The sequence below is a fragment of the Pseudochaenichthys georgianus genome, chromosome 15, assembly GCF_902827115.2.
Source record: "Pseudochaenichthys georgianus chromosome 15, fPseGeo1.2, whole genome shotgun sequence".
Lineage (NCBI taxonomy): Eukaryota > Metazoa > Chordata > Actinopteri > Perciformes > Channichthyidae > Pseudochaenichthys > Pseudochaenichthys georgianus.
In genome coordinates this window covers 12,181,985-12,197,257 of record NC_047517.1, presented here as the reverse complement: position 1 = coordinate 12,197,257, position 15,273 = coordinate 12,181,985, and the positions used below count along the sequence as shown (strand labels likewise).

Here is a 15,273-nt window from a genome sequence, read left to right as displayed (position 1 = left end):
CTATTTTCATTTATATTTAAAATGTAAAAAATAACTCCTTGTCTAACTCCTACTAGAGTCAACTTGTCAGGTCCAAGAGTTTTCTCATTTTCTCATAGACTTCGATACAATCAGAACCAGATGTTGCAGCTTGCTGCAAATCACAATATTTAGCCGCTATTAATGCCCCACATTTAACATTTATAACTCAGTTTTATTGCATTAATTGTATTGTTTACTTCTGTTTTGCATGTTTTTAATAAGACCTAACGGTGCAGTGCTTTGGTGTTCCAACATAAAACAAACGTGTACATTATTTTTCTGCATAAACCACTTCACTTTGATTTAGTTTGAAAATGTTTATATAATCTTCTTTTTTACCGGGACTATGTAATGTCCGTAAAGGGACAGGAGCAATGCTATTGTACGCTGTCCCTGTTGCATGAGTAATTTAAAAAATAAATGAGTTTTTTTAATAATTCAGAACTAAAATAGATTGAATTCACCTTTTGAGGGTATATGTAAAGGCCCCTACACACCAAACTGACACCAAAGAACACGTCCCGACGGACCCATGGATGTATAAAGGCACGGACACACCAGGCCAATTATCGGCGTCGGTGGGCGTCTGACCGAAAATGAGCGTCGACACACCCTACTCAGATTGGTGTGTCCCGCACTGTCGGGTCTTTTCAGCCGGGCCGACGCCTTTTCGCCGATTCAACATGTTGAATTGGCGGGCAGTCGGCCAAAGGCAGTCGACAAAAGAAATCACTCTGATTGGCTATAAAACAGTTAATCCTGGGTAGTTTATTTGGTTTTAAAAATAGATCCACTGATTTACAGATGTCTCTTTCCCAATGTTAGTCAATGGGAAAAAGTCTTTCTGGGCCCAGTGACGAAAATTGTAGTACCGCCGTTTGGACACAACGAATATGTTCATTAGTGTCCAGCGCACTTCCTGGGGGCTTGGACGGACCTGACTGCTGTGTCGCCTCACGTCTCCTGCGTCCTGGCCAACAATCGCACTGGAACACACCGCAAAGACTTCAGCCGACGGCCAAGTACCACGTACGAACTGCGCATGCGTGAGTGGCGATAACTCTCCTTACCAGCAGGCGGCGGTAGTGTGTATTCGTCATTCGAAAGAGGCAACAACCGGAAGACAGACTGCGTGATACACCGAGAGAAGAAGAACAGACCGCGTGATATAAACAAACAACATATAGCGTGTGCGTTCCATTTTCACTCTACAGCGAGAAGCTCATGGGGCTTTCCCGAACCTGTATCAAGAGCTGGAGTTAAATTCCATCCATCCATCTTCTCCCGCTTATCCGTGGTTGGGTCGCGGGGGTAGCAGTTTCAGCAGAGAGCCCCAAACTTTCTTTTCCCTGGCGACATCAACCAGCTCTGACTCCCAGGCCAGCGAAGAGATATAATCCCTCAACCTGGTCCTAGGTCTAACCCTTGGTCTCTTCCCAGCTGGACGTGCCTGGAACACCTCCCAAGGGAGGCGCCCAGGTGGCATCCTAACTAGGTGCCCGAACTACCTCAACTGGCTCCTTTTGACGCGAAGGAGGAGCGGCTCAACTCCGAGTCCCTCCCTGATGACCGAACTTCTCACCTTATCCCTAAGGGAGACACCAGCCACCCTGCGGAGAAAACCCATCTCGGCCGCTTGTATCCGCGATCTCGTTCTTTCGGTCATGACCCATCCTTCATGACCATAGGTGAGGGTAGGAACGAAAATGGCCCGGTAGACAGAGAGCTTTGCCTTCTGGCTCAGCTCCCTTTTCGTCACAACGGTGCGGTAAAGCGACTGCAGTACCGCTCCCGCTGCTCCGATTCTCCGGCCCATCTCACGCTCCATTTTTCCCTCACTCGAGAACAAGACCCCGAGATACTTGAACTCCTTCACTTGGGGTAAGGACTCATTCCCTACCTGGAGTGGACAGTCCCTCGGTTTCCTGCTGAGAACCATGGCCTCAGATTTGGAGGTGCTGATCCTCATCCCAGCCGCTTCACACTCGGTTGCGAACCGATCCAGTGAGTGCTGAAGGTCGCAGACCGATGAAGCCATTAGAACCACATCATCTGCAAAAAGCAGTGGTGCAATCCTTAGTCCACCGAAATACAGACCCCCTCCCCCACGACTACGCCTCGAAATCCGATCCATGTATATTACAAACAGGATTGGTGACAAAGCGCAGCCCTGGCGGAGGCCAACCCTCACCGGAAATGGGTCCGACTTACTGCCGAGGACCCGGACACAGCTCACAGTTCTATCCACTGACCAACAGAACCCTCCTCTCTCCTGTGATCCCTTCACTCGCTTTTCCTCCATTTTTATTTTCTGCTGCTTAACCTGAATATCTGCTTAAGAGGCCAGACGAGAGCCGGAGGCCGAAGACAGCCAAGACGTTACGCAGTGAATGTGGTTATCTTCATTAAGCCAGGCTCTGTTTGTGTGTGTGTGGGAAGGTGTGTTTTTTAGAGGTGTGTGTTGGTAGGTGTGTGAGTTGCAGAGACAGAGCCAGAGAGAGAAAAGTAAATTCAGTGACAATAACAGGAACCAATCATTGTGATCATAAAGGGCCTTCTCTGCTGCTGAATGGATGTTGATATCTCTGACTTCCTGCCGATATGCGCAATATGACATCCTCAGGTGTTTTGTTTGTCCAAAACTCAAAGATAATCACTTGATTGTCATACAGGATTAAAAAAAAATACAGTAAATACTCCCATTTAAGATGTTAGAATTAGATAATATTAACTTTAAAATATTTTAATAGTAAATGGATTGATTTGACTTTTTTGTTGAAAAGAAAAAAAGTAAAAAAAGAATTATTAATAGATTTTTCCTTTTTTTCATAAAATTAAGAACTGCATTTTGATGCCAATCATCACAAATTCAACAACAATCTAACACCACATGACGAACCAAGCACAGTTCACCAGTTCTGAAGCCAGCCTATGGTTGAACTCCGATCTGAGACCCCTCCCCAGAACATCCCCCCGCCCCCTCCCAGATACTGAGCTTTTTGTTCTGCAATTCCTGTTTTCATTAGAAAACTGGGTGCAACCGAGTCAACGTGGGAAGGATAAGAGAGCAGGAGAGCGTGCAGGGCAAAGAGGGAGAGGGGGAGAGAGGGTGAGGAGAAATATTTTTGCTTTCAGTCTAAATCAGAGCAGATTCTTCTGTATTTTGTGTTTTATCTCTTAAACACGCTACACTCTTCAGCTGCTCGCCAGGGTTCATCATGACCGGCTTCTTCACTTCCTCGGTTGGACTCATCTTCATTCTGATTGGCTACGCTGCTGCAGGTAAGAGATGTAGCTGGGTGTTGAAAGGAGGGAGGGGGGAGGGAGGGGTCAAAGGTCAGACAGCTGGGAACTGAGTGGGTCAGCTGTGATGAAGGTGTGGTGATTGACTATAAAGATGACTTATGTTGTGCAGTTAAAATATATTATGGTGCCAGTCATGCCTTGTACATACATTATGTCTGTGTTGCAACACATCTGATCTATTGCACAGATGTGTGTGTAGAGAAACACCGGACATCATGGGAGTTAATGTCCATACGTGTGTGTGTTTTCAGCACATCTGCTTCTAATTTCAAAGTGTGTCGACATAGTTTGAAAACAGTCACTCTTCATGTTCTTCTGCCCGCTCCTAACCAGAGTGTTTACCAGTATTACTAAAGTCCAACGGAAAATCACAGAAATGTGAGTCAATCCTCGAGAGCCAAATCTGCGAGGGACAGCCTCAAGTGTGAATTACTCTGACTGCATACTGCAGGAATGACCAACTGCAGGAGGCAAAGTGAACACACACACACACACACACACACACACACACACACACACACACACACACACACACACACACACACACACACACACACACACACACACACACACACACACACTTAATCTAATTTAAATATAGTTATATAGAAAGATAGAAGCAGTAGTTGTTTAACATCTTTTTTTAAGCCACCTCCCTGCAAAAATATAGTATTGGATATGTAAGTCAGAAACAATTAATCTGCAATGGAAAGAAAATGAGAAATGCACCCTATATGTGTTAGGACCCTTACAGACACTTGGACTCAAACGCACGACTCAAAAGAAAGTTTGTTCAAAATAGTCTTTACTTTGGAAAAGTATAAAGTTCAAACAAAAAATCACTCCTAAGAGGCAAAACGTAGCAAAGCAAATTACAAACTAAATAAACTTGACTGTGGTCACAAAATACAATAATCTCTGGGCGAGACAAGCTGGCTCTCTAAATGGCACAAGGCACAAGACGAACTGGCACAGGACAAAGGGAGACAGGACTATTTATACATGAGGTAAGGGGGAACAGGTGGAAACAATCAGGGGCGGGGCAGACACTGACGATGGCGGGAAAACACACAAAGGGAGGAAGTAAGGGGAGCTGAAATGAGACCAGAGGTAAGTACAAAATAAAACATGAAGTGCAATGACAGGACTAGACAGGTGAACAAAAAGACTTGACTAAACATAAATCTAACCTGGGCTATGAACTAAACGTGAAACAATAACATGAACCTGATTAACATAGTAGTAACCATACCGCTTTCGTCAAAAAAGTGACAGGTGGTGTGACAGGTCACACCTCTCCCTACTTATGCAAATGAGCTAAGTCCGTCTCCCATTGGTCAATGAGCTAAGTCCCGCCTCCCATGTCCCGCCTCCCATTATTTGATGTGTGTTATCAGGTAGGTGTGAAATGCCCCCCTGTGTACACTCAAAAAAAAGATTTGTTAAACCAACATGATTTAATTACGTGACAAAATTCCACGCAATTACATTATGTTACTCTAATTTAAATGAAATATGTACATAATACATGATTCACTGTTGTTAACCCAACACATATTTATCTCATTCATCCAATGTAAAATTAATACTTCAGGTTGACATCTTTTACTTTAGTTAACCCAACACATGTTAATCTCATTCATCCAATGCAAAATTAATACTTCAGGTTGACATATGTTACTTTAGCTTAACTAACATGTGTTTACCATGTTGGTTCTATTTAATTCAATTGCATGGAATTTTGTCACATAATTATAATATGCTGATAACACTCAATTTAGTCTAACAGAACCATTAAGTCACAGAAACACAATTGTGCTAATAAAAACCTTTATTATCACAAAATGAGAAGTTAACATTGTCTCTCTCTGATTAAAACACATTATACACATTATAAAACTGAACCTCACAAATGGTATCAAAAATATAATTCTAAGAGTATCAGAAATGTTCCTTAAAATAGCAAATGTCTGAAAACATTAGACATAACTCAAAAACATTCCTAACAGAGAACCTTGTTAGGAATGTATACAAGCAAATTACCCTATAAGCCAATTGTCAGGCTTAGACTGTATGAGCTCTTTCTTACTCCACCTGCATAAAGTGAGTGAGTGAGAGGGAGAGAGTGAGAGAGAGAGTGGCCGTTTCTCAATGTCGAGTACACATGCTGCAGAGCCACTATTTCAAGTATACTACGTAATCAAGTGGCGCCGAATGCTGGGCATTTAACATGCATTTAAACAGTCCTTCGACGCCACTCGATTAAGTAGTATACTTGAAATAGTGGCTCTGCAGCAGGTGTACTCGACATTGAGAAACGGCCAGTGTGTGAGTGAGTGATATCCTGGAGGACTCACTCTGCCCCTAATGCAGGAACCTCAGGTGCATGGAGAAACCTCTGGGGTACATGGGCAGATTCTGGTAGGTACATTTAAAGACTTTGTACATAGAGAACAACAACTATGACATCCAATGTTCCCATTTAAAATAGCAAATGTCTGAAAACACTTAACATAACTGACCCTCAAAAACATTCCTAACAGAGAAACTGTACAACATCAGCTATTACATTGGGCTCATTGAGCCATTTTGATTTTGAGCGCTTGCACTTTGGTTGAAAGCTTGTTTCCATCCAGGTTCATCAACAACTTTTGGAAGACTTCTAAGGTGAACTTAAGGTTTGATGGGTAGCTCAGCTTAAGTGCATAAATCAATCCAAACAGCAAGGCACATGCACAGGCCACATTTCCCAGGTCATTCAGAACTACTACACCCTCTATGGCAATTCCGATGTCCTCAGGCTTTTCTGTGATATCCACTCCCTCTTTTCGGATGACATAGATTCCCATCACTGTCTCTGCAATCTTCTTCTTGGCCTCAGCAATGTCACCGCTCTGTGGAACACAAACAGAAAATGATGAAGCCATGCACTGATCAGATTGTAAGGGTCCAAAAAATGTGAACACCTTTGAACACTAAGACATCTGCATAATAATGTAGCTAACTGGCAAGGGGGTTCTAATTGGTGGAACTGCCGGGGGGGCGGTCCTGCTTGTACATAAAAAAGGACCATATTTCTTGTTCTGTCTGTCGCTCCCTCATGTGTCTATTTACTGCGCTTCCCAGTCTGTGTATTCGAGAGTGTTTCGGTGTCGTGTCTATTTTAGTTTTGTTGTTTAATAAACCATTTTATTTTACTGATGACTCCTTTTTCATGGTCACCACAATAATTTAAACTAGAAATGGGGCAGAGAGCATGAATGCATTTGTGGCTCTGTGCGCGTGCGTGCGAGCAGGACATGTTTGGTATTACTGCATTTGTTAGGTCAAGAGCTTTATGCCCGTGTCTGTGACCTTCCCACGTTAAGATATGGCCGTTTCAACCCCCCTCCCACCGGCCTCTGTGGCGCCCTCCTCGTGTCGCAGCCAGTGGTTCGGTGCACTCCGTGCTCTCCCCCCACACACCCCAGGCTTAACCTTGTGTCTCTAGTGCCCCCACACAGGGAGCTGTTTTGTTTTAATTTGGGGATCTGCCCCGTGATTCGGATCCGCTCCAAAAATGGGTTCTTCGTTAACCCATGCTACACCCTTCCACTGAGTTTCATGAAAATTGGTCTGGTACTTTTTGTGTAATCCTGCAGACTAACAGACAAATCCATACATGCGACCGGAAATATTACTCTCCGCCAAGGTAATGAATTCAAAATAAGATTAAAATGACTTACCAAATACTCCCCAACAAGTTTTCCACTGTCCTCATGGAGGTATGTACAGAGACATTTGAGGATGCACTCCCGTCTTACTTCAATGTCATCACTCTGCAGAAAGGAAGAATAGATAGATCAATTGAAAATTAGTGTTGAACCTGACATGCCCTACACTTAGCTCTCCCCTCTGGCTGTCTCGATGAGTGGGCGTGGCTGCAGGCTCGTTTTGATGCATCCATCAGTGGTCCATCATCTCTCTTATCACCACCATGCAGTATCAACCCTGGCTTTTCAACCACTCCTCGCCAGATTGTAGTTTGCTACTCTCACTTTAGTTGCGCTGGCTTTTTTATATTTTGTGTATCTGTGACCTGGTTACTAATAGTGATCTCTGCCTGCCACCTCTGGTTCCTACCTGCCAGCCTACCTGCTCCCCTACCTGCCAGCCCCCCCCCCCCCCCCCCTATCAGCCAGCATGCCTGCCCCACCGCCTTAGCCACCTGTCCCGGATCTCTCATTAAACCCCATCCATAGAGTGCCGTGTCCTGCCTGCCTGTGTTCCCCAGTCTGACCTCAACAGAACCTCTGACATTGCACAACACAGACAAATGAATGGAGAATGGCTCTTACACTATTTCACTAATACTACAACCCATACCACATGACAAATAAAATCCATAGGAAATTGTGCTGTTCTGACTGTAAAGATTAAGTTTGATAGATTAATAAAGCAGAATAATTTACCCTATCCATGACTGCAATGGTGCTTCTGATTTCTTTTCCTGCAGCACCTCCTTTGTTGATGAAGACTTTTACCAGCTGGTCAGAGCACTCATCAAGTTGTGATAGGAATTTTGATGTCAGAGGGACAGTGGTAATTCGCATGAACTCCCTGTTGATCTGAAAACACATGAAGATGGCAACAAAGTTTACAAAGTAAAATTGGTTAACCATTCTCATTTAATCAAAATGTCCAGTGTCAAGATATTAACATATGGTGCAAAATGTAATGGCATATTACTTACTTCATTCATTTCAAACAGAGCCGGCCATCTGCTTTTAAAATCTGCAACCAGTGGCTTGTCCTGGACAACCTCTTGTCGTCGGTATGAGAAGGTCCTCTCCATTTTTTTCTTCACAACCACCTGGTTGTTTCTCTTCTGTACCTCAGTCAGCAGTGCAAGTCTTTCATTTTCAAGGCTTTCTTTTGTTTCGCCTCTCGGAAGCAGTGGACAGTAATTCACTTCAGCCTTCTTTGGTTTCTTCACATTTAAGGCTGCCTTGCCCTGGTCTTGTGATTTGTGCTTGAGGGAGTTGACACAGATTTCAGGGCAGCCGAGTTTGCCAAGCTTTGAACGGAAGTTTGCCATCTTGTACTTCAAGCTCTGCTTCCAACCTTCAAAGCCTGTTGTGGACCCTCGCTCTGTCAAACATGGATGGGTCTTGACCAAAGATTCAGCTACATTGCTTATCTGTGCATTGTTGGGGTACGCTGTGTACTTGAACATTTTCTCTGATAGGCCTTCAAGAATGACTGATTTCATCTTAGGGCCAGGAATAAGTGGCGTGCCATTTGCTTGTAAGTTTTGGTTTCCTTTTTCAAGCTGCATCTCCGTATCAAATGAAAACGAGGGAATAACAAATATATCCGGCCAGGTGCATGATCTTGACTCGGGAGAGGATGACAGTATTACTGTATCATTGGTGTCACCTGATGAAACGGAGGGGTCATTTAATTCCGGATATGAAGTTGAGGGACATGGCTGGAATATGAGGACCGGGGCTTGAACGGTGATCAGTCTTAAAGTACTTTTGTCTTTGATTTCACTCGTTGATGTCAAAGTCAACATCCATGTACTGGATCCTAAATTCAACATCATCCAACCCAAAGAATGTCTTGATCTCAATAGTCAGATCTTCAAGAGAAGCCGGCATTCCTGACTGGAGGATAAGTTTTCTTGCATCATTCTCTTCAAAGACAACACGCAGTGTCACAGGTCCAGCCATCATTCATCCTGAAGAGAAAAAAAAAACAGTTTCAGAGAGTGTAATGAAGACATGGCTCAGTACTTGCAGGAAATCCATATGTGTATAAGTAATATGTTAATGACATACTTAACAGCTCAGACGATTATGTGCCTTTTTAGGGTTACCATTCGGATCCCTCCAACCATGTAGTCAGCAAGTGGATATGTATCCGCCAATTCTGCAAGCTCGATCAGGGCAACCTCTTTACTGGGTGATGGGGTCAACTGAAAAGCTCTAAAATGGTCCCTATACCATGCACATAACACCCTTACAATGAAGCTTAACTGGTCCTTAACAATACACATTTGAAGAATCTCAGCAAATTCTGGCAGCCCACCAGTAGAGCCATGAGCAACTATCATTCCGTTTCTGTAGTTTAAACCATTACTTGAGACATTTTTGGCTAGATTAACCTCTGTCACATCTGGGTATTTCCTCTTGATTGATAATGCCACTTCCTCATTAAGGACATCAACAGGCACTGTTGATACACTGGTGACCTCCAAGCTGGATTTCTTGAGACTGGATGAATGCATGTAATAGCCAACCATTAACTGATGTTTAGCTGACAGTGAGTATGTCACATTCTTAAAGCAGTTTGTGTGTCTTGCTACTTGCTTGAAGAAGCTGTGCTTGGACTCAAATCGCATGGTCCATAAACCAACTAAAGGCCCAAAGCAACGGATCATTTCTGGATAATGCTCTATGTAGTGGTGTTTAGGCAAGATTCTTGCATCAGGAAAAAGTTCACAGTATCTATGCCTATGATCTGAAATCTTACCCTCTAGATATGCAATAGTTGTATCTGTGTGGACAGGGGCAACAGCAAGCTCTACAATATCTTTGAGGTCTAAGACAACCTGCCATGCCGGTTCATCTTCAGGTATCAAGTGACCTATCATAAATGGAAGTAGTCTGATCAAACTCCAGTTTTTCATGAGCATTGCCACCAATTGTCTTCTTGGATGTGAAAGTGCGCTGTATTACATGGGGGCGATTAGTTTTATCTCCCCACTTGTAGGGAAATTTTAGAATTGTTGCATTCAGGCTTTCTAAAGTAAAATATTTTTTTGAGATCAAAAGACCTAAGCAGTATGCAAGCTCAACTGGGATGACACCTTCAAATAAATCGTGTGCAATATCTGGAGGATACCCTTTGGTGACGTTAAAATAGGCAAGGTGCTCTGAAAAAACACAATTTCTTTTTACTCCACAGCAGCTATTTCCATTTTCCTTTGCCGATTCAATATGCTCTTCATGGATTTCTTTGGTTCTAAGACTGAATGTGCCTGACTGAACGTGTTCACTCTGAATCTCCGACTTCTTTCCTGTACAAAACCTGCAAAAATAGTCTCCTGAGAAACTCTCCACAAAGCCACCTATTCCATGCGCTCCCAAATTGTCTGCTATTACACACTGGACTGTGCCTTTCACAAACTCACCAAGACTTGAAATGAAAACACCCTGCTTTTCCAAGGTAACCAAATCCTGTAAAAGGGGGTTTAAAACTTTTCCATAGCCATATGTCTTTATATCATCACTCTTGCACAAAAGAGCTAAGTAAATGGAAGACAGTTCTGAATGTGACCCAGGGGGTAGGTTACTTAGAATCCAGTATACACCACACAGCTTGTGTGTTTTTCGAGATGTTCCCAAGGGATTACAAATTTCAAAGTCATCCACATACAGCGTTACAGTGATTCTTAACCTCTCCCCTGATAAAAAAAGATTTTCTTTGAAGTGCTGACCATCTCTTGTGGACTTGTACTGCTGCTGGTTATCTACAGGGCCTTCATTTACCTGTGTTCTTGTGGGTTTTCAATAACCTTGTCTATGACATCATTGTGATCTAGCAACTGCTGCAAAGATTTAAGGTAATGGAATATACTGAAAGGACCTTTTTGTCTTTGAGTCAAGAATAAATTCAATTGGCCTCTACAACATTAAATGTTTTGTATAGTACTTCTTACGTTTATAGGCTGTTCCCAGGGGCCCGTTTTTCTCTATAGCTTTCCCAGAGGATTACCTGTGCATACGGCAGTAGAAAGTTCTTTTATAATAGACTCGTCAACTTGCAATTTATGATTCTTGAATAGATCAGATACAATATTGCTAGTCACCGGTATTGCTGCAGAGCTTATTAAGTAGTGAAGTTCACCAAGCACTTCATCAACTGCTGAGGTTGGAACATGAACTAGATTTTCTAACTTCATTAAAACAGATGCAACTTTATGTTCAATTAATTTAGGCAATTCCTCTATAGAACAATATCACTGTCTGCATCTGTGCCCGTACAAACTTCTAAGTCATCATCTGATTCTGCATAACTACATACGTTGTCTGTAGAACTGACTGCCTCTGCCAAGGGACCACCAGTAACAACACCAGTTTTTAAGTCCTTTAGAGTATGGGGGTTATGTTTCCTATACTTATGCGAATTGAATGTACCAAGAATATTTGTTTGGAATGTACAACCTAGAAACATACATGTCACTGTTTCATTCCTCCTCAAATGTGTATTTATATGAATGAAATATTCTTTCTCTGTTGCAATTAATTTACATGCGCACAACTGACAGTGAAATGTCGACAATTCTATACGCTGCTGTGATGTTTGTTTGGCATGGACTCTGTAAATGTGACTTAAAAGATTGTTCCAAGTCTTAAATGTGCATGGACAAGTGGCATAGGCGCATGGATATCGAAAATTACGACCATAATGGCCATGTCTTAGTTTGAAATGCTTCAACAACAGGAACCTAGAAGACACTGACGTACCACAATCTTTGCAGTTCCACATGTACTGTTGTAATCTGAAAATCAAAGACAATATTTGTATTATATGTTATGGCAACCACCATAACATAGCCTATATGCGCCTATATGTTTTAGTAATTTACTGATGTAAATCAAGCAAAGTCAAGCAGTTCTTAAGATTACAATGTGCACAAACTTCAAACTTGATAACAAAAACAAAAAAAGATGCTGATTACTTACCACCAGTAAGAAGAGGTTGCCCTGTTGCCAGCAATGTCAAGTCTATGGTTTGTTCCCAGGGCACCTGTGAATAACAGACATGATTAGGTTAATCTGAAGTAGTATGCCAACTCCAAGTGCAATATAATTTGGGCTAGAACCTATTATTTTAATTGCTAGACTAAATTAGGGTAATTCTATGCCGAATGTGAATTATGTTTAAGATTATTTTTACATGTTGAAGTTAAATGCATCAATCTGGTGCACTTTAAGAGCAAAATTAGGAACTAAATCTATGGATAGATCTCTGAACAACACCCATGTGAAACAGTACTGTAAACCAGTACACCGAATATTCTTCTGTCAGTTTTTGCTTTACGCTGTGCGGAGTGTGCGCGCTCCCGCGAGGTGCATTGGACATGCATAACACGGCGCCACAGCGCTACAGTTCCCCTCCCCCCCTTGTACAGACCGACGGGTAATAATGGATTTTGACGGAAATGTTAAGATCCAGCGAAAAAGTCTAGCGCCACCTGTAAACAGATGTACTTTTTCTTTATGTATCTTACTAAGTTGTTTGTTGCTCTTTCCTGGCTGCTAGTTCAGTGACTTTTGGTCGCAGTGTTGCTTCTGAAGTGCTGCTCCGGCAGCACTACACCCTGCATTCCAGTAGTTATTGCTCCACTAGCCCTTACATACATTTAGTGTTGTATTATTATTTCTAATTGATATAACGTGCAGGCACTATGACATCTTTTTAAAAAAAAATGGAAATATGGCGTTAGAGTTCATGGCAGCAAGGCAACGTGCACGATATATGCCAAGAAGCTAGCTAGCTAGCTAGCTAGCCGCTAGTTGTGAAACACTTTAACATCAATTTAGCTGACTTCACGGGTCAATATTCACGGTAGGTGTATGATATCACCTCATATACCAACGATGTTTCATATTTGTAGACCTCGTCAATACATTAATTAATCTAGATAGGACTACTTACCATGGGGGTCGTCTCCCTCGTGTGTGCTGTGGTCTTCCCTCGTGTGTGCTGCGGTCTTCCCTCGTGTGTGCTGCGGTCTTCCTCCGTGGTGTGCCTCGCGCGATAGATTACTACGTCATGCGTCTCAAACTAGCAGGTGTCATTAAACCAATGCATTCAATTCACGTCAGGTCAAACTAAGTGAATCTTGCTCATTTAAAAGCCATGCTTTTTAGCTGGTATAATTAAATCCAATTATGTTTCCCCCCTTGCATCAACGTAAACAAATCATGTTAATTTAAAATCACATAGTAATATGTTGGTTCTATTAGATGTAAATATGTTCAGTTCAAAACATATATATTTTTCATCAAACAAACTCAAAATAGATAGACTGGAGTAACTCAGACCTATAATCGTTTTTTTGAGTGCACACATATATATATTTATATAAATATATACAATTTCAGAATCAAGCAGAGCACTCTCATAATAACGTAACACTATCAGAGACTGGATATATCCCCCCCCCCTCTCTGGTCACTACAATGTGGAAAATAAATTACGGGCCAAAAGTTTTATTTACAAGTAAGCAGAGGACACCAAACCAACTGACACCTGTCTGTCTGCTGCATCGACCACACACTGTACCACACACACCTACACCACACACACGCATATACAGCTCCTAAAACAGGCTACAGCCGTGGTGTATTTTATTGTGAAGCACTAAATGGTTTTAGAAAAATATCGACTCTTTGTTTGTAGATATCTACTAAACTAAAGCAAAAAGAGTAGGCCTGTTCTACTGAGTGATATATATTATACACACTGCTCTGCTTTCTGCACGGACCTCACAGCTGTTCTCACTGTAAACATCGCGTCGCGATGAAAGCAGTTAATAAAATAATATCCAGGGGATGCATGCAGAGCTGTCATTGGCTGAGATAAGTCCGGCCGTGCGTCACGAGTCTTTGAAACATCTCTGTTGCCGGAAATGCATCCACGAAAGCAGCCGTGGAGGACCGTGGAGGACCCATCAGTGTATCCTCGGTTATAGCTCCTCCAGAGAGCCTCCTCGACGCTCGATCCTCGGTCCTCAAAGTGCATTTAGAGAAATTAGATGTCCTTCAACATGGCACGCTGAAATTCATTTCCGGGTCACTACCGGAGGACCGAGGAGTCGAGGAGTCGAGGAGGGGGATTTGATGAAATGAGAAAGGGCCCCGGTCGTAATGAGCCCAGGGCTGTTATTACGCACTGTGTGAATAGCACTGCACACACCTCCGCAGGTTTGAGCTTGAACGCGCCTCAATGTCCAGTTTACGAGCATTCTCCTAAACAGAGACAGGATGAGAGCCGGGCCCTTTCTAATTTCATCAAATCCCCCTCCTCGACTCCTCGATTCCTCGGTCCTCCGGTAGTGACCCGGAAATGAATTTCAGCGCGCCATGTTGAAGGACATCTAATTTCTCTAAATGCACTTCGAGGACCGAGGATCGAGCGTCGAGGAGGCTCTCTGGAGGAGCTATAACCGAGGATACACTGATGGGTCCTCCACGGTCCTCCACGGCTGCTTCGTGGATGCATTTCCGGCAACAGAGATGTTTCAAAGACTCGTGGCGCACGGCCGGACTTATCTCAGCCAATGACAGCTCTGCATGCATCCCCTGGATATTATTTTATTAACTGCTTTCATCGCGACGCGATGTTTACAGTGAGAACAGCTGTGATGTCCGTGCAGAAAGTAGAGCAGTGTGTATAATATATATCACTCAGTAGAACAGGCCTACTCTTTTTGCTTTAGTTTAGTAGATATCTACAAACAAAGAGTCGATATTTTTCTAAAACCATTTAGTGCTTCACAATAAAATACACCACGGCTGTAGCCTGTTTTAGGAGCTGTATATGCGTGTGTGTGGTGTAGGTATGTGTGGTACAGTGTGTGCGTCGATGCAGCAGACAGACAGGTGTCAGTTGGTTTGGTGTCCTCTGCTTACTTTTAATACTTGTAAATAAAACTTTTGGCCCGTAATTTATTTTCCACATTGTAGCGACCAGAGAGGGGGGGGGGATATATCCAGTCTCTGATAGTGTTACGTTATTATGAGAGTGCTCTGCTTGATTCTGAAATTGTATATATTTATATAAATATATACATATCAGGGTTTCCGCTAGGATTTTTTCTCGCCGGTCAAATGTCCGGGCAGAATTTATTTTACCGGACTAATTTGAAACTTACCGGTCATATTCAATAAT

At 42.7% G+C, this 15,273-nt stretch overlaps 1 protein-coding gene across 2 annotated transcripts in view; it reads left to right on the top strand.

The window, feature by feature from the left end:
- Positions 1-3,027: 3,027 nt before the first annotated feature.
- The window catches only part of LOC117459795 (placenta-specific protein 9-like), a 50,817-nt gene continuing 38,571 nt past the window's right edge, over positions 3,028-15,273 (top strand). Inside the window, exons 1-2 of one of the 2 annotated variants that reach the window (XM_034100919.2) lie at positions 3,028-3,130; positions 3,221-3,303. In XM_034100919.2, the coding sequence (XP_033956810.1) occupies positions 3,240-3,303 (64 nt within the window). In that variant the 5' untranslated portion in view covers positions 3,028-3,130; positions 3,221-3,239. Of the gene's footprint in view, positions 3,304-15,273 lie in introns of both variants that reach the window. The other variant, XM_034100918.1, reaches the window with a different exon arrangement.